Genomic DNA, 20,070 nt, shown 5'->3' with positions numbered 1-20,070 from the left:
ACGTTGCACACTGCACCTTCTCGGATTTCTTAGCTATCCCTCGAATCTCTGAATCCAACTCTTCCAATTCTCAGAGAGATTTCCATGCAGGTTTAACGGCGGCGTCTGTAGTTGTGCCATCGTAACTGTAAACTTTTATTCCTAAACTTCTGCAGCCATGTTATGTTTTATACTGATGAGAGGACTCAGAACTGTAGCTCAGGTACCAGTCACTTTTTATTACCTCCATCCTTCTTGTTGCACGTGACTAGTACGAATGCCTAACAGGCACACAATACAGCCACATATGTGACATGATTGAGACATAAGCTTCCTTTAAGTTTTGTCGAGGAAGACAGATTTAAGAACAGAAAACACAAAGTGCTCTTAGAAACCTCGCATATCTGTGTCCCTGTAACATCTGTCAGCGCAGCACGCTTTCTCACCCGAGCACGTGGACATTACTGTTTTTCTCAACATGAACATGTGAAAAAATATAAACACGTTATATATGGACTCGAGTGTATTATGTACATTCTGTATGATAATAGACCCCATTCGTGCTGCTTGAGCTTAAATGCTTTTGTTCTTTGTATTTTTTGTTTAGCCTACACATATTTTTCAATGTTTTCCACTAAAAGAAAACCTTATAATGTAAGCTTGTTGTGTATATTGCCTAATCGTAAGTTTGTTCAGAAATGGTGACAAAAACTTGAATAAAACCTCTTTCTCGTTGAACGTAATTTAAAATGAATATTCAAATATTAGATTTTCATGAGCCCATATATTCGAATACAATATTTTTGAAAAATGCCCATCCCTAGTTTCACTACAATCGGCAAAACTATAATTAAATAATAATGTTTTGAAATTTCATTATAATTCTTGACCACAAGGTGGAGCAGCCCTGAAACTTGTTGAGTACCTTTCAGGGCATGGTGCCGATGACACTTAACGATTCGTAACGATACGCCAGTGCGTTTGTAAAATATAGAATTTTACAACAGAATTCAAACCATTCAAAAGTTATAAGCAAAAATAGCTGTTTTTCATATCTCTTGACCACTAAGTGGGACTGCGCCAAAACTGTGCAGGTAACATAGCTCATGGATGTCATCATAACACACCAAGTTTGTCAGAATACGCTAAACTAAAGCATTGTGGAGGTATGGCCTCACGTTCACATTTTGGCATGCTCTGTCAAATTCGTTCGTGAGTTATTCGAGAACGGTTTAGCTAACCAACTTGAATTCCGAACCATTCAGGAAAAGTTTGAAAAAGATTTTTAGGAAAATTCTAAATGACAAGGAATCAGAGGAAAAATAACTTTGTTTCTAGCCCTTAAGTCCTGTTCACAGCCAGCGACACAATGCGACATGATCCCATTAATTTTTTTAATGGAGAGCTGGCGACTTCTGGCGAAACAAGCGACAGTGATCGTTGGCAACAGAATATAAGCGTGTCAAGAGATGCGAGTCATAGACTTCAAGAGCAGAAGGAGGATACATTAGGTGCCTATGCACCTACGGTGCTTAGCCTTTAATAACATGGATTTAGCAAACAGATTATATGACTATATTAAAGTAACACCAAAGCTGTATTGTCCTGTTAAAACGGTTCAGAATGTGAATGTTACATTACTAGAAAGAATGACAACTGTCCTCTTTCCAGGTCTGTGTTGGTTATTCTGTATGTTTGCAATGACAGAGGGACTGACTTGTCAAGTGCAGGGATGTTCCTCTTGGCCGTGATGGCTCTGAAGCGCAGAATGATGTGAATGCAGAGAAACACAGCAATACTGTCATAACAGTCTGACAAGTATGTCGACAGATTCTTCTACAGATAGAGAAAAGAGGGGGAAAAAATAGAATGAGAGAATGTCTAATAAAAAAACAACTACATTTTCACAAACTATTTTAAAAAAGTATACTACATAGTGTAGTTTTTGTTAGGAAACTACAAAACACTGTGAAAATATGGAACTTTTAGACCATGTAAAAAAGCAATATCATGTTTTTCCCTCAAAGATTCTGATACTGAGTGTGACTGTACCAAGAACATGCTGAGCGTTTTTCCCATGATGCTGTTGAACAAATCCAACGCAGAATTTCCAGCCACCATGAAGAAGTCAGATAAGAAGAGGAACTCTCGACAGCCGTTATCCAACAAAGCATAGTGCTGACTGCGGAAGAGAGTTTCATACGGGTACTGACAGAGACAGAGACAGAGAGAGGTCAGTAAGAGAGTATACTGCTATAGTAATAAATGTAACAAAAATAGTAATTATGCACAAAAATGTTTATGTGTAAAAAACTATTTAGATTAGTGGATCATGATTATTGGTGGGTTTTCACTGCAAAACAACACATGCTGCAGATATTGTAAACTCAGTTATTTTAGGCTGCAAAAAAATCAGAAAAAAGTCCCATGAAATTCTGGTGGAACTGCTCATTAGAATAATATTTGTGTCTCTATTATATGGCTCAATGTAAGTCTATTGGATTTATTTCATTGGAGTTGTATCCAGGGCTGTCACAATATCAGACTTTTCAGTACACTATTATCTGGGCCAAAAGAATTCACATTAACGATATCACAATATCTATAGAAATATTGAAAAAAATAAAATAATAATAATGCTATTGGTTAAATTCATCTTTACTTTGTTTGTTTGTTTATTATATATATATATATATATATATATATATATATATATATATATATATATATATATATATATATATATATAAAAATTTAAGAATCACACCATTGCATACAAAAGGGACAATTACACTTAATGACAACCAGTTTGAAATAACTTCTGTGAACTGATGTGGCTTTTAATCACAGAATGAGGCAGAAATTATATTATTTTATAGTATTCTATATACAGTGATAAAGGCTATGTCGATTGGCATTGCATTATAAACAAACTTCAAGATGGCTTGAAGAACACAGATAAACCATATGCGGTCACAATGGTGTTAATTCTCTTCATGTTTAATCAGTCAAAATGTCTCTATCTGCATTTTATTCAGCTACAGCATGGCTGGATGTCTTTGTCCATATTGGGGATTTCCTGTTTTATTATGAGCTCACTTGTGTACTTTCTGCGCAAGGGCACCCTCCTGCATCGATTATAAATTAAACATATGTGAGAATTTACATGTAAGAGTTAAATCAGTCAAAGTCAAGTCACCTTCATTTATAAAGCGCTTTTTACAATACAGATTGTTTCAAAGCAGCTTCACAGTGATAATAGGAAATGAATGCAACAAAGTTTGTTTTGGCTATACAGCTAGGGTTGCCAACTTATGGAAAGGAAAATAAGGGACAATAGTGGTTCTTTATAGGAAAATAAGGGACAGAATAAGGGACACCCAAAATATTTGTACTGTACCACACAGTGCATATCATTTCAGCATCTGCAGTTAAATATGTGTACAAAAGATGTATAAAGTTTCTCAGACAAACACATTTGGGTCATTTCGGAAAAATCAACCAAATTTCAGAAACTTTCCCGGCTCAAATTTTTGATTTTGTTAAAAGAAAATATTCTGAAGAAAGACAAACGTAAAAGAAGAAGAAATCCAAAATATTAGGCTACATGTGATGGATGTCTATTTACTGAGTAATTTACAATTTTGTAAAATGGGTCAAAATGACAATTTTCACCAAAGATTTGGAGTCAGATTACAGGGGGGTTAAAATGACTTTAAAACTGCAGCATTATTTTACTTTTACACAGAGATTGTTAGGTCTGTTGGTTGACTTTAGCCATCTTTGTTTCATAATAGCTATGCCAACGGTGACATTTTAAAAATGGGAAAAAGCACTACTTTTGTTTTTTGCCCAAAGTTTGCATGCCTGCAACTCATATTAAAAATATCTTAATATCCTTTTAGATTCTAATTCTTAACAAACTTTTCTTTTGGTTTCTTAATTTTTAAGGCCGAATATGGTTAATTTTAAGTCCCAATATAGGGATGTTAATGTGGCTCCATGAGTAAATTAGTTTACATTTTCAATGGTCACACATTTTCTGAAGAACAAATAATGTTGAAACTAGAAATGTATCTTCTTTGTTTTTCTATCAACACAATTGAACATTACTTAGTGCCTTAAATAGTATTTTTCCAAAGTTTGTGTGCCTGTAACTCTAAAAGTAATAAAGATATCTTAATATCCTTCTATATTCTCATTCTTGATAAACTTTTCTTTTGTAATCTTAATTTTAAAGGCCCTATATGGTTCAGTCCCATAGAAATAATGTGGCTCCATGTTCAAATTGTTGAATTTTAACATTTAGATTTAGCATTTAGATTTAACATTTATGTGTAACAATTAATATTTAGATTTAACTATTTAAAATATCTCTAAGTTGACAAATATTGTTGTAAATGTGCTAAAAAGTGACCGTCAAAAATTCATACCAGTTTTTTAAACATTGTTTGAAGCTAAATGTGACAAAATGTTGCTGTTATTTTCAGCGTGAGCCGCTTTACAAACGGCGCCCCATACCCAAATAGGTTTCAAAATGCAAGTGTTTGAAAATGAGCTATATGAAAACGATACCGTTATCATCTCCGTGTAAACTTAAAATACTTAAATCTGTAAAAATGCCTATGGTTCCCGGCATGCACATGTGTATTACGTGTTTAGTCTATAGGCATGCGTGTTTGAATGCGTATGTGCGCAGGTGCATACACTTTCTTTACAAAGCGTTTTAATACAGCGTTTTTAATAGTTTCCGCAGATCTGTGTGAACAGGAATCATAAAGCCTTTATGGAACATCCTATTTTGGGTAAAATAGACACTGCTCTCAAAAGATATTTGAAGTAAACATACAATAGCCCATGAGTTTTTATCCGAATGAGCACACAATTGGACTAAAAGCCCAGAGGGATGAAAATATAATAAAACACAGAAAGGTGTCAGCAGTTAACAGGTAAATGTAACATTTCCGATTTCAGGAATAGCAAAATAATTGCAACTAACTCTCTGTACAGTGGCCAAATCTACAAGATAACAGAGGCAGAGGTGGATGAACAGGTTGGTGATTTTGCACCTTTAGCACTTCCTGTTGATCTGCAAGTCCTGCAGACTGGGGAGATTGACGAGTCACTTTCACAGAATCCAAAAAAACTTGAGCCACACTGGTAATTATTAAACTTTCTTGGAGTGCCGGTAGAGTGTCTTGTCTGTCATATCCGACTACATGCTTTTACACGGCAGTAGCAGCTGTGCACAGCGCATCATGCTTGTCTGCATGCGTTTTATGACAGGTGGCAACCAGCATTAACGTGCAATACCGCCACCTACTGCACATTAGGATGATTAGAACCAGATACTGGCACTGGATTATTTACGTCATCTATTTTCATATGTGTACTATTCATTTTAAATATTACAGTTATCGCCAATATTGCGACACCCTAATTATCATGATAACTATATTTTATTTTTAATGTACCATGATTTTCGTCAATAGCGGGTCACGACACCCCTAGTTATGTCTTATAACTAAGAAAAGTAATAGTGAACCATGATCTGAAGTATTATTCATGTCCATAGCACATACAATGCTGGAAGAGTTTGCTAAAGCTGGAAGAGTTTGCTAAAGTTTAACTCTTAGGGATAGATTTGTTGAAATCAAGTATTGGTAGCATTAACTGTAATGTGGTATAAAGCAATAGTGTCTCACTCTGGACTCTCCTCTCTGAGCAGCGTGTGGGATCAGTATGGGCCCCTCCAGCTCTGTAGGGTTCAGTACTTCCCCCCTCTGTCCAAGAGTAAAAATAGTGTTCCTACTCTTGAGAGAAGGCTTGGAGAAAAAACCTGTGAAGCAGTTAAAGAAATCAACCACATTACTCTACCAAACTCTTTCTCTACTCTTTCTCTACCAAACTCAAAAGCAAGTATGTTTGTTGAATTTAATTAAGTCATTTGGCATGCTAATTCTATGTGATTGTGATTAGACATCAGTTTAAAGGATATCTTTTTTGGCTGTATCCTCTTCTCCCATCAGATCATCCTTGTCTGCAACGTCTTCATACTGGCAAAAGGAGAGAGAGAAAGTACAAACACACGATAAATTGAGACATATATTTTAGAAATAAATATTAGGGTTGAAGAATCCAAATTTAAGAATATGTTTAAGATCTGCTGATCTTACTTCCTTACATAACATCACATGAAAAACTAAGGTGAATTACACTGTATTGGGCATTCAAGGTGAACATGATGGCATCAATTTACTGATCAGAAGTCAGCTTTAAGTCAGCTGTCTAAACATTGTAATAGTCAGGGGTTTTGTTAGTCTTTGATCTTCCAACTAAGAGTTGGACTGTGTGTGAATGTTACCTAGTCTAAGGTCTCGTGACCATTTGTTGTTTATACCATCTTTGATCTTCCAACTAAGAGCTGAACTGTGTGTGACTGTTACATAGTCTTAGTTCTCGGGACCATTTGTGTTTATACCATTTGGGGAAGTCAGTTGGGGGCAATTGCCTCTATTGTCTTTAGATGATTAGATTTAGTGGTTACCTCTAAGGCTGTGTGTATGTTTAGCACCTTTAAGGACAGCCCACTGAAAGACCTATAAAGAAAGTTAGCCAGACTGATTTGGGAAGAACTGCAGCCGCGTCAACGCGAAGTCCTCAATAAAGAATAACTTTGTTTGAACGTGATCCCCAACGTCTCCTGGTTTCTTGCTTCGACGAAGAAAAAGTTTTCAACAATTTGCTGCCGCGACCCGGATGGAGAAAAAGGAAACTCAAAGAACTGAATCTTGAAACTTCAAGCTTTCCAGCTTCCTCCAGATTGAAAACTTCAATCTCAAAGATCTCAACAAAGCTGACTGAGTCCCAGACTGAATCTTGAAACTTCAAGCTCAAAGATCTCAACAAAGCTGACTGAGTTCCAGACGAATGTTTTCTGTACAACCAACGATTCGGTGAGTTTCACTCCATTTCAAAGAACCAATGCAGACCAGAACAAATGTTTTCCTCTGCGCCGTTCAGAGAAGTAGTTAACAAACAGCTGTAGAGTTTGGTTAACTAAAGATAAGCCTCTAAAAAGTTTTTCTTTTAGAGATGAAATTGATCCTCTGTTGTTGGCAGGGAAGATTAACAGTTACATGTTAATATTGTGTGTATGCTCTTGCTAGAGAAGACCTATCTGTAAGCTAGAGAATTAGCTTTAGAATTAGATTTAGCCTCATGTGCTAATAAGATTGTACCCTCTGTTTGCAAGACAGTAGAGAGAAGTTTTTTTAGTGTTTGTTTGTGGTAACAAAAATTCACAAAATGTTTAGGAAAAGTACTAGACAGATTACACCTTTTTGGACAGATAGTGAATTCAAGTCTTTGTTATCAGAGCACATGGACTCAATCGTGACTGAGGAAGTCAGATTGAATTTAACAAAGAAATTTTGCATTGATCCAGGCAAAGTTTGGTCAATCGAAGATGGTAAGTAGGTACTAGGAGAAAGTATTCGCAAGAACAGTGTGAAAAGTTTTATCTGTTGTCACAGAGAATTCGGTTTAACCCTAGCTACAGAACAGTCTAAGCGCAACTCCGAGCTAGAGAAACAGATCAAAGAGCTCCATGCTAGAATATCTTTGTTGACTAAGAAAGTAAACCGCAACAAAGATGCAGAAAAAACTGATGTGGAAGAAGTTAGTCAGCCTGATAACAATTATCCTGACTTAAAAGCTTTCGTTGAAACAAATGTAGCCATCCAATCAGTAACTGATCAGCCTGTAGATTCAGTGCAGGTTTGTGGGGCTAGGAGAAGATCTCAGGGAACTAAAAGTGTTACTCCGAACTCTTCTGTTGTCCAAATACAAACAGTTGCCAAAACATCTTTAGGTCCTAAGGATATAGATAGACTCTCCCAGAGTTTACCCTCAGCACGCACAAATTTTTCTGAATTTAGAAGAGCATTTTTCAGTAAAATGCATCTTTACGACATGTCGTTGCCAGAAGTCACACAGCTGATGTCACAAATTCTAACTGAATCTGAATTCAACAATTTTGAGTCTGCTGTTACTTCCGAACTGCAACATGTCAGTAAAGGCGATTTGAGAGAAGGTGTTTTGAAAATCCTAAAGAATATCTTAGGACCCAAAATCGATTGGTCGAGAGTTACTAGCTGTGTACAAGAGAAAGAAGAAACTGTGAGTGAATATACTGAGAGGTTCTGTCAGGTAGCGGTAACGTACAGTGGAATAGTGGATGATTCCGAAAGTGTGTTAGCTGACAAAGGAGCTCTAATCCGAATTTGGGCAGATGGTCTTGTAGCTGAGTACAGAACAGCCTTGCCATTCCTAGATATTACGTAGGCTAAAAGAACTCTCAGAAGTAACCTAGAAAGTTTAGCTATTTGGGAAAGAGATTCCGATGTCAAGGCAAGAGTAAAAATTGCAGCAGCATCCATTAAGGTCAATTCAGAGAAACAGAAACGCAAAAGTCCTAGAGAAGCCAGTTGTTCTTACTGTGGCAAGCACGGACATTTTGGAAAAGAATGTAGAAAAAACAAAAATAACTTAAGACAAGTTAACAAGGTTAACCAGCTTCTGCTTAGCCTGCTTGATATTCTGAAGCAGCCCCTCCCCTCCTCGTTAAACTCGTGGGGCAACTTGATACGGTGTTAACCATTTAGGCTGTGATTGCTTAATCTCCCCAGTAACTCACAACAAAGATGAAAGACTTATTGACTGTCACAGCCTTTGTTTGGGGGACATTCAGTATACTCACAGCCTTAAAATGTTATACCACAGAATATTGCAGTTAGACAACCATCCTCTGTTAATGATGTTTATTAGGACTGATGTTTCACTGGAGAATGGAAATGTGCCAATTTTTCTCACACACTGTACAGTGTGCACACAACAGGGACAGAATAGGACACACAGACCAGGGCGGAGCCAATGGAAGAACCGATGTGCAACAGGCCTCGGGGGTCAGCCATGTGGTGAAGATTTCCTCATCCCCCCTCTTATCCCCACCTCACTGGTCCATAGGTGTCAAATCAATTAAGAAATAGGGAAAGAATGAAACAACCGCAGCAGACGCTACAACCCTAGTGTTTAAACAAATACTGCTACAACCCTAGTGTTTGGACAAATACTGCTCTGTCGTCTTTTGTTTTCTTTCTTCCTCTGTGCAGATAAACACTTGATGGCTGTTCCAAAAATCCATATGCAACGACGTCTCACCTGCATATGAAGCCACAACCTCAAGAAGACAACTACACCCACTGCTGAACGAGCCAATCACAAAAGAAAAAGAAGAAAAAATACACAACGCAGAAATACAAAACCTTCAGTCATCCATCGATATGATCAAGACTACAAGCCTGCACCATTATCTGAGTGCTGCACCTGGTTAATATGACTGAAGATAACTTTTCATGGTTCGGAAACCTGTTAGTATCAAGTGTGTCAACCAACAAATGACTCACGTCCAGCACACCCGTAAGATTTCACGGACCCTAAGTGCATGTTTGTTTCTGTGTCAACATGCAATTACAGATGAACAACACAGAGCAAGTTATATGTTCCTGTAACTTACACAAGTTACAAGAATGAACATAGGCGATGTGCCTGTAACTTACACCAGTTACAAGAATTAACTTTCAGTTCCTCTGAAAAGTAAACCTCTAAAGTATTTGATATGCTATCTAGTCAAAAAAAATTCACGAAAATTAGAAAATTTTGCTTGGTTATCACTGTTAGGTGGTTGGGGATATGGCGAGACTGTAAAAACGATGGCAGAGTAATCTCTAAAATATATCCAACACAACTGACAGGAACTGTTAAATGTGGCGAGTCTGTAAAAACGATGGCAGAATAAACTCTAAAACATTGTAACACGCTGGGGTAATACAAGTATAAAAAGGCGCCGTTATAACTAGCTATGATCGCGCGCATCCTGATTTTGACCGTCAAGCTGTTCAAATATTTGAGGATACTATTCTGAGCGATGAATAATTATGTGTTTAAATTTGTATTTTGTGAGAGTTTTTAAGAACTCTCAAACGGGGGACTGAAGGATCCAAATTTAAGAATATGTTTAAGATCTGCTGATCTTACTTCCTTACATAACATCACATGAAAAACTAAGGTGAATTACACTGTATTGGGCATTCAAGGTGAACATGATGGCATCAATTTACTGATCAGAAGTCAGCTTTAAGTCAGCTGTCTAAACGTTGTAATAGTCAGGGGTTTTGTTAGTCTTTGATCTTCCAACTAAGAGTTGGACTGTGTGTGAATGTTACCTAGTCTAAGGTCTCGTGACCATTTGTTGTGTATACCATTTGGGGGGGGGGGGGGGGGGGGGTACCATTATCTCAGTTGGGGGCAATTGCCTCTATTGTCTTTAGATGATTAGATTTAGTGGTTACCTCTAAGGCTGTGTGTATGTTTAGCACCTTTAAGGACAGCCCACTGAAAGACCTATAAAGAAACCATGTGAAGTATGTTAGCCAGACTGATTTGGGAAGAACTGCAGCCGCGTCAACGCGAAGTCCTCAATAAAGAATAACTTTGTTTGAACGTGATCCCCAACGTCTCCTGGTTTCTTGCTTTGACGAAGAAAAAGTTTTCAACAGGGTCATGTCAAGCACAATATAGCACAGCCTTGAGTGGGTCTTCATTTTTATACTGTATATTATAGTTTTAACAGTAACTTATCATAACAACTAAGGTTAACAATGGCTTTGGTATGGGTGCTCTGCATTGATCTTTTGAACAGTGGCCTGTTCCATGAATCTAGTTTTAGTGGTAAATTTGAGTTTAGTTTGAGAAAAATCTGGATTTTCAGGGTCAAGAAGGTGGATTGGTTTTGGTGCTGTTCTTTGACATGATAACTTGTGCTACACGGATAACCTGCTCCAGAGCAGATCTTATACTAGGTAAGATACTGCAAACAAAAACTGGACCAATCAGTGGTGAGTAAAGTTACAGTGATATATCTGAAGCAATAAAGTCTGAATCTCTTGCTCCACATTAAAGCAGTTTATTTATGTACGTATGTATTTATATTAATTTAAATATCTGAATAAAAGCTTTAAAATAAATAAAGCTGTTACTAGATCATGTGTATTTTCACATGACTAGAAAGCTGATTAACCAATGAGCATCCAGGACCAAAGTTAGAGTGGATTAGTGTTGTGGCATTTTCATGTAGTCAAACTTCTAGTGGTAGATGAAGTTTATTTTGGCCAAAAACCACCCAGTTAGACAGGAAGTGATTGTTTAAACAACATTTAAAGTGACCAGCCATAATTAGTTTTTTACATTAGCTTTAGTGGTAAGTAGATGTTAAATCAGACACTACCCCAAGAACAAAGCACGTTATACATGCATGTACGAAGAAATCTTGTTTACTTGTTACTAAGTGTCTCAATCAAAACTTCTAACATCTTTCAAAAAAGTGACGTCAAAAGTTGTAGTGGAACTTGCCGGCAGTGTTGGGAAAGTTCACTTTCTACATGAACTAGTTCAAAGTTCAGTTCACAAATTTTAAAATGAACTAGTTAAGTTCATAGTTCATACTCAAAAAATTTTGAACTAAGTTCACAGTTCCAAAAATGAACTAGTTCATAGTCCTTTTTTCCATGTTGCTGCAAGCTATTATTTTTTCAAAATGATTGCCACAGCCCATATAGAACCACAGATAATTATTTTATCAGTTTTAACACTGAAGCTATGCGTCAGATTTTTCCCATCCTCACCGACCTGTCATAAAACTCGTTTAAATGATCATGACGCCAACATGCTGCTTTTTGTTTTGATTTGCAACGATGAGACGTTCATGAACAATCCGTTCGTTGCGTCTGTCACGTGACAAATGAACGAAAGACTCGGAAGGTAAAGTAATTATTTATGATCCCTGTAAACGATTTTTGACTGCATTATAATGATTTCTTAATTCAGAATATGATCAGGATTGCGTAGGTGGATGTGATCGGGGAATTTGCCAGTTAATGGTATAACATTTAAAGCCCCTTAAATGAACGAAATGACTCGAAAAAAGATTCGTTAATTTTGATGAACGAGATCGAACAAGAGAGTCAGACACTGGTGGCTGGTGTTGCCAGATTGGGTGTTTTTCCGCTACATGTTAAGGCCTGTTTACGGTGTGTTTTAGCCGGGTTTTCGCCTGGAAGGCTCTATAGAAATCTGGCACCCTATTGAACGAAGTTAAACTGAGAGAGTGTGCCGTTCACAGACACCAGAATGAACGAGTTCACAGTATCGTTCATCAGGCAGTAATACAGTACGTTCAGTTCACGTTCGCCCAAAATATGAACGCGTTCAGGCACAACACTGCTTGCCGGTACAACCGTCTTTGTCTCCTGAGCTATATACATGTATGTGCTGACTCCCGGAAATTACGTAAAATTGGCCAATCAGATCAAAGCTTGCGGTTTTGGAAAGCTCTTGCCCTTTAAGACTGTGAACTGTAGTGTACTTCCATGCCTGTCACCTGGACTTTCAGCAGTCTGCTGCTGTATGACTTGAAGTAACTGAAGTAGATTTTGCTCATGGTGTCCACATACTCGTCCCGGATCTCCTTTGCAACTGTCCTCTCATTGGCTAACAGGAACTGATAGAAAAATCTGTAGATGACCAGAAAAACATCCATACTCAGTATTGTGCTTCTCATTTAACAGAAATAAGGAAGGGCCATAGTTAAAAGTGGAGATAATAACTTAAACAGAGTGTAATTTATTAATGTTTCTAGATATTGTTTATTTCTGTTATGGTGTTTACTGCAGGTCAGTCTCAGGAAATGGCAGTAATTTGTATTAATTTTTTTTTGTGAAAGGCTCTGCTAAACTCAGATTTTTCCAGCTCTGCCAGAAAGTACCAGGGCCGTAACTGTCTACTGGACTACAATAGGGGTATCATGTGTGACCCAAAACTTTTAGATAAGTGGTCAACAAATATGAGTTATGATTATTAAGAATTAATTAATAATCCATGACCTTTCTCTTTCAAGACATTTTAAAGAAGATCATTTGGGGTTTACTATTACAGAATTGAAGATTCAAGTAAAAAATATCCAACAAGAGTTTTTGTGTACCACTATTTGAATTCTGTATACTATTAATAATAATATTAATAATAATGAAAAAGTTTCTCCTTGAAGTCAGAAACAAACCTTTGTTTTAAAGAAGTAATGTCACAGCATAATAAGGGTGAATAGAAATTGCAGGGACAAAGACCAATTCTGCATTCTTTGATAAATGTTTTTGCTTTTATTATATTATAATATATCATATTTGACAATAATTCTTGTATGCAAACAAATATGTGTAGGGCTGAGCGAATATGGGTAGAACTCTTTACTGCCCTAATACTTCAGAAATCCTTTTAAAGGTATGCATGTGAATTAAATGTTGCACAATGGCCTTCATCATCACAGTATGCTAATGCCTATCTAGTGCAAGGGATTCATCAATATGCTGATTGAGGACTGTTGTGACACTCCAGGCACAGGATGGTTCTGTCTGGAGAGACAGAGTCGTTTGCACCTCAATGACATATCTGTACCATTTGCTTCACAGGACATATGCTTTCAACTACATACTGTTTATTTACTAGTGTGTTCTAACATGTAACTATCATGTTTGGTCTCATCTGACAGCTTATAAACTGAACTGAATGGTGGTGAACTTAAAATAGATAGTAAAAGTATGCTAATGTACAATCTGGTACTATTGCTTAAAAATGCATTGAGGAGAATATGTTAATGTTCTTCTCCCCCTCTTGATCACCACCCATTTGCCTCATCTTTTGGTTTCCTGTCGGTTGGTTTCAGTGTTGGTATTTCACTCATCTTTAACAATGCTTTGCTCAGGATATAAGAAGGAAAGATAACTATTGATTCTAGGAGAAAGGCATTAACCCTGCCACTCCCGCACACTAGTGCGTAACCTCATACTATGAGAAAGGCTTTTATGGCCTCTTCTGCACAGCAGTGCATTATTTGTTATAACTAAGTTTTCTATACAGTATGTTGTTCCTTTCTACTGTCTGTATATTTAAACATGTAACTTAATAAATAACTTTGCCTGCTTTAAAGGCTTTAAGAATCTTTCATTTTATCACTGATAATGTTGAAAAGCGATTATAACTTTTGTTATCTAAACGTTCATGTTAAATCAGTTCTAAGAAAGACCTTTACCGTTAAAGAATAAGAGGTTAAAGAATAACAACAACAACTTTAACTGAGCCTGATTAATTATATTGGAGTCAGATAAATAACTGAATTATGCACATCATCCTTAAACTGCTTTTTGTTCCAATTATTGGTTCAAAATAGCAGCGTAAGCTTCCAGCCTTACATATGCGTCGTTCACCTGTCGATCGGATCACAGGTGAACAACGCTAAATACAGGTGTAAATGGGGTTTTGAGATTGTCCACTTTTGACCACTTCCAGAGGTTGTCGAAAACACATTCGACCAGATCGCTTGCGTAGTCTAAATGCTCATGTGTTCGAACAGCCACAAAAGACCACCTACTCTCCGCCTACTGACCTAATACGTTCGGCATGGTCTTGTGGCTATCAGAGCAAAACCGAAAGCTGCTGCCCTCCATATGTTTTTCCGTCATCTCTGGGGGCGTACATATGTAAATTGCGCAAACTTATTTTGTCAATTAGATCTAAAGATCTGAAAAAACCCATACATTTACCTGCCCATAGACCATCCCCTCGAAGAAATCAGGACAGAAGTGGTTGAAAGTGGACAAAATTTTGTATTTCCAGATTGAAATACTACGTATATGTGTCTCCCTCGTCTACTTGTGATCCGATTGACCAAAATGCATCTTAATACCTGGTGTAAACAGGGACTGAAACATTTAGCATGTGAGGACAACTAAATATAATAAATATTTTTGATGTACACAATCTCATCACATTCATTTTTTTTTTTTTTTTTTGCTGTGGCATTGTAGATGAATTAAAATGTAATGTGATGAATGACAACATGCAAATTTGCTGATATTGCAATGACAACCTTTTATTTTAAAATATATACTGCATTACACTAAACAGGGCTAAATCTATCTTGTTAATTAGCAGTAATTCACTGGGACACACAATTTCTGAGAATTACCCTTGTGCTGGTACTGAAGTAATGTTATCATGCAACTTAGTATGATTTGATTGTGAGGAGTGCATTTTGTACCTGTACTTGAGTAGTGTGTTCTGAGGGATCTGGTAGTTGGTCATGGGCTTTCTGAATGAGTAGATCTTCTGTAGGATGAACTCACGGATCTTTGAGACGGCCTATGAACAGAATCAAAACAGATACATTCAGCAACAGAAAACTGAATTACATTCATTTTGCATGCATCTCTTATATCAAGAATGGGTTATACCAGCCAATCTTTGATTTGCTCTCACTTTAATTTTGAGGCGATCAACGATGTCCTGTATATCAGAGCAGGCGAGGGTCTCTCTGAAGCTGAGCTCTTTAGCAAAGTTGATCTTGTTGTTAAGCTCGTGAAGCTGCTCCAAAAACTCCTGCTCTGTTACAGGACTGTCTAGAATCACACTGCAACACACATACAGTTCGTCAATCTGTGATTTAAGAAGGTAAAGCAAAATCTCCCTGGAACAATACGCTCAATATATCCTTACGAAATCATGGTGCTGGGAACGACCAGTTCGTCAACCAGCTGGCTGAGCTGACTGCGGACGGCCTGACGGTTCTTCAGCCTCATGTTCATACTGACTGACTGCTGCTGCAGTGTCTGAATCTCACTGCTGATGGATGACAGGTCGCTCTGAAAACTGCTCAACATGCCTTCCATACGCTAGACAGAAAAGAAAGCAGATGCACAGTTCAGGTCAAATAGCACCACAGCTGAACACAGAAAAAAATGTAGGCAGCTTCAAATTCATCGGTCCAAATTACAGCTCTAAATGTGCAATACAAAAATGTACTATTAAAACTCACATGAACACACACAAACACGCACTGTGATATTTCAAGCCCCATGTTCCTGTTTTCTTAAGATATGCTGTATGTCAACAAAATAAGAAAACTGTGCTAATAAACTGATTTCTAAAAAATGTTTGGCCCCTAAATGCATCTGAGGTAATAGCATATAATGGCATTCTCCAGGACTTCTTCCAGGACAGTAAATACAGTACATTAAAGTGATAAATAATAATATATTCCAAAAATTACTCTTTAAACCATGCAGCTTTTTTTCTTAAATATAGTTTGTATTATTTGAAACTTGAATGAGTTTCCTTGATTTTTGATTTTCCGCCAAGAGGTTAAACGGTGATGTTTAGATTTTTGAATGGTAAAATATCTTTTCACAATATGAAATTGCAGGTCATAGTTTGCAAACCACAACAGCTAAGGTCCTACTGTCCACTAAATACACTCACCTCCAGTATTGAGTCACAGGCTGTGATCTGGTTGTGTAAAGAGGCAATATTCTGACTCTCTTTGATATCTACACAAGTGCTACTTGTTAAGGGTTCTTTATTAATATCCATTACTGTTTTAAAAAGTCTTAATTACTGAACCATAAACCATGCTTCATGTTCATTGATCCAAGAGTATCAATAAAACTGAGAAGAAAAAAAAAATGGTTATACTTTATTTTAAGGTGACGTAGTTACATAGTACTTATGTAAGTACAGAGTAATATTAATTAACTACATGTACCTAATATAGAGTTACGGTTAGGGTTTGGTTTAGGGTTTTTACTTGGAACTATGCATAATTTAATGTTATTACTATAGTAAGTACATGTAGAAATGTGTAACTATGCCACCTTTAATTAAAGTGTTACCAAAAAAATATATAAGCAAAATCATTACAGGTTATTGCATCAATATGAGAGTGAATCTCACAAAGTAGTCAGATCAACAGTCAAGTCAATTTTTTTTCTTTTGATTTCAAACTACTATAAAGCCATTAAAAACAGCAGTATGGATACAGTCTTTGATTGATGCTTGTTCAACTCGCTGCAGCTCAGTCTCCACCTGCTTAGAGTACTGCCGCAAATCCATACCCTGTTCCACAAAAAAAAAAAAAACTTTTAACACGTAATGATGATCACACACACATCATCAGCTGAACTTTCATCTCACCGTCTTGAGCGCCTCTTTCACCAGATCATCCTCCAGATTAGCTTGAATGTGAACTAAAAAAGGACAAATGACAGAGCACTTATTAATGCATGATGAATTAAGTTTATTGGCACTTCCCTTACTTAAGTGATAAAACTAAAACTAAACTCACGGTCCACCTCATCCAGAATGAACTCATCTGTGGTGATGTCCAGATCACCCAAATTTAGTGGAGGAACCATATCAAAGTCTGACTTCTGCCAACACATTACAAAGAGAGACAATCATCACTAAACAGTCGATCTTGCTGATCCAAGCATTAACGCAGATTCAAAAAGTGTTAACCTGAGAGGAGGAGAGCAATATTAACAGATCAAAATCCAAACAAATTGATCACTAAGTGTTCAACCCTGCTGCCGCTCTACTGAATATCATGAGCAGGGAGGGACCGGCTGTACAGAGCATCGGGTTTTTGAGACCAGTCAAGTTATATAAAGAAATGTGTTTTAAACTAAAGAAAATTCAAATATGAGGCAGGCCCATTTGAGAAATGTGGAGGATAATTTTTCATATTTCCAAATAATTTATTCAAGTCCTACTGCTGTGGCCAATAGTATTGGCTCCGACATAAATGTTGTTTCTCAAAGTTTGCTGCTTCAGTATCTGTAGATTTTTTCCCACGTTTCTATGGTATACTTGAAAACAATGATAAGCATTTCATAAGTTTTAAAGGCTTTTATTGAAAAACAACAATCAATATATGCAAAGTGTCACTATTCACAGTGTTGTCCCTTTTTCTTCATAACAATTATATAAATTCACTCTGGCATGCTGGATATAAGCTTCTGGGCAATATCCTGACTGATGGCGATCCATTCTTGCTCAGAGTTGATCACAAGTTGTGGGCTTCGGTTTGTCCACTCACTCGGTTTTTGAGGATTGACCGCAGGTTTTCTATGGGATAAAGATCTGGAGAGTTGCCTGGTCATGGATCCAGTATTTCAATGTAATGTTCTCTGAGCCACTTCATTATCACACTTGCCTTGTGACATGGTGCTTTATTCATGGCAGTGTTTTTGGGCAGTATTATGAGACAGCCCACTCCCTTGGATGAAAAAAAAACCCACATATGGATGGTCTTCACTGTTTGCACGACACAGTACTCATGGTAGCAGAGACATTTTCCAGATGTCCCAAACAGTAAGAAACAGGTTACATCAGAGAAAATAACTTTACACCAGTCCTCTGCTGTTCAGAGTTTCAGTCTGTCCTTGATGTTTGTCTTCGTTGCTTCCCTTCTTGACACTCTCTATTCTCTCAAACTACTTAAATAAAATGTGCATTTATATGCATATTTTGTAATAAATGTAAAATATATTGTTTACATAAATGTTTTGTGGCGAGAGGAGCAAACGACAGACACAGTGGGAGTGCTGTCATGCCTCGGAGAGGCATTTATTTAACATAAAGAAACTGTCATAGCATAAAGAAAAATGTCCAAAAATGGGCAAATAAAGTGTTAAAACAAAAAGGGGATCTGGTGTCCTCGTTGTGCCAGGGAATCGTGAAGGATGGGTAGTGATCAGATGGTCAGATGGGATGGGACCTAGTAAGGGGGGCGGTGTCCGACGGTCGCACGCGCTTCTCTCTCTTTTCAGTCTGATGATACGGATCCACTTGTCCGTGCGACACTTCTGTCGCGCCGCACTCCACTTTATTCCTATGGGTGACGTCAAGCGACTTTAACCAAGGGGGTAAGCCAGCACCCGGAAAGTGTAGCTTCCATGGAGGCAGCCATTGGCTAGCAAGCCATCACCTGCTGTTAGCATTCCATTGCCTCCCATTCATTTTGGTGTCACTTTGACAGCGAATAACTTCACATCTGAGGTGTTTAAAGACTCCATTTGTCCATTATTTATTTCTAAAGAAACATGACAATGTATAAAAGGCTCCATTACCTTGGATCTTACGTTATGGCCCCGTAGAAGCCGTTTTTGTAAAAATAGGCTAACGCTTGCGTCATAACCAAGCGACTCTCTGTCGCACAGTAGAGAAATTACTGTATAGACGGGAGGAGAAGCTCGCAGGCAATCGGGGGGACGTGGAGGCATAAAGTCCGATAAAGTCAAGGGAGAAGCCCATAGATAGTCATAAAGTTGCTCCTGCTCCTAGCTCATGGACAGCTTCTACTCAAGCTCTCCATCTCTGCAAGATTCGGAAGGGAATGATTCAGATTTCTCTTGGCACAGCTACTAGAAGACTTACAACTGTCAAACAGGTTGCTCACGTCACATCTACGTCGTCAAGCTCAGTTTGAGGCTGCGCAGTACGCTCAGCCATCAGGAAGTGAGTGCATCTAATTACTTCACTTTTCTCCGCTGAAGTCTTTGGGGTCGCTGTGTCCATTTCTTTTACTCTCTATGACTTTAACGTGCCCGCAAAGCATCCCGGGAAGGCGGCGCTGCATTTGAAAAAATGCTGCGCGTCAAAAAGCTGGCCGATGCCCATCTTTATGCAAATTAATCCGTTGAACGCGTCGCGACTATCCAATAGAAGTAGAGCACATGGAGACTGGGGAAATCATGAGCCGCTGGCTCAAAACCACACCCATAGCGGTAAACTTGAGGAACGCCCATCAACGTACAAATGAGGGGAGGCGTCACAACACCACGCTTCAGTCGTGTCGCAAAAGTGGATCTGTACTGTGAGGCGAGAGGAGTGGCGGCTTGTCCTCTTTAGGCCACGACAACTGAGGGGAATGGCGGCCTTTCTTCATCCGATGATAGTCTTCATCCTAGCCTGTCAGAGGCGTCATGCATGATTCTCCATTCTGGACTGCAGGTCCGGCGACTCACATCTTTGGCGGCGCGGGAATCCCTCCGCCCTCCCTTCCTGGACCCACGAGGACACCAGCGTGCATGCACGGGGAAAGAAACCGGTCTCTTGAGGAGAGGTGCGCTCAGCATTTAAAAG

At 38.0% G+C, this 20,070-nt stretch overlaps 1 protein-coding gene across 1 annotated transcript in view; it reads right to left on the bottom strand.

Moving 5' to 3' along the window:
* The window catches only part of vps52 (VPS52 subunit of GARP complex), a 65,180-nt gene that overhangs the window by 41,459 nt on the left and 3,651 nt on the right, over positions 1 to 20,070 (bottom strand). The window contains exons 2-13 of the mRNA XM_079879279.1: positions 17,270 to 17,354; positions 17,119 to 17,171; positions 16,965 to 17,040; positions 16,408 to 16,475; positions 15,646 to 15,821; positions 15,409 to 15,559; positions 15,191 to 15,291; positions 12,479 to 12,611; positions 5,980 to 6,035; positions 5,685 to 5,820; positions 2,032 to 2,187; positions 1,697 to 1,815 (exon numbers count right to left, since the gene is read on the bottom strand). Coding sequence (XP_079735405.1) covers positions 1,697 to 1,815; positions 2,032 to 2,187; positions 5,685 to 5,820; positions 5,980 to 6,035; positions 12,479 to 12,611; positions 15,191 to 15,291; positions 15,409 to 15,559; positions 15,646 to 15,821; positions 16,408 to 16,475; positions 16,965 to 17,040; positions 17,119 to 17,171; positions 17,270 to 17,354 — 1,310 coding nt within the window. The remainder of the gene's footprint in view (positions 1 to 1,696; positions 1,816 to 2,031; positions 2,188 to 5,684; positions 5,821 to 5,979; positions 6,036 to 12,478; positions 12,612 to 15,190; positions 15,292 to 15,408; positions 15,560 to 15,645; positions 15,822 to 16,407; positions 16,476 to 16,964; positions 17,041 to 17,118; positions 17,172 to 17,269; positions 17,355 to 20,070) is intronic.

This window comes from Squalius cephalus (genome assembly GCF_949319135.1).
Source record: "Squalius cephalus genome assembly, chromosome: 8".
Classification (NCBI taxonomy): Eukaryota; Metazoa; Chordata; class Actinopteri; order Cypriniformes; family Leuciscidae; genus Squalius; species Squalius cephalus.
The sequence above is the reverse complement of the archived record's forward strand: the minus strand, read 5'-3'. Positions and strand labels throughout refer to the sequence as shown.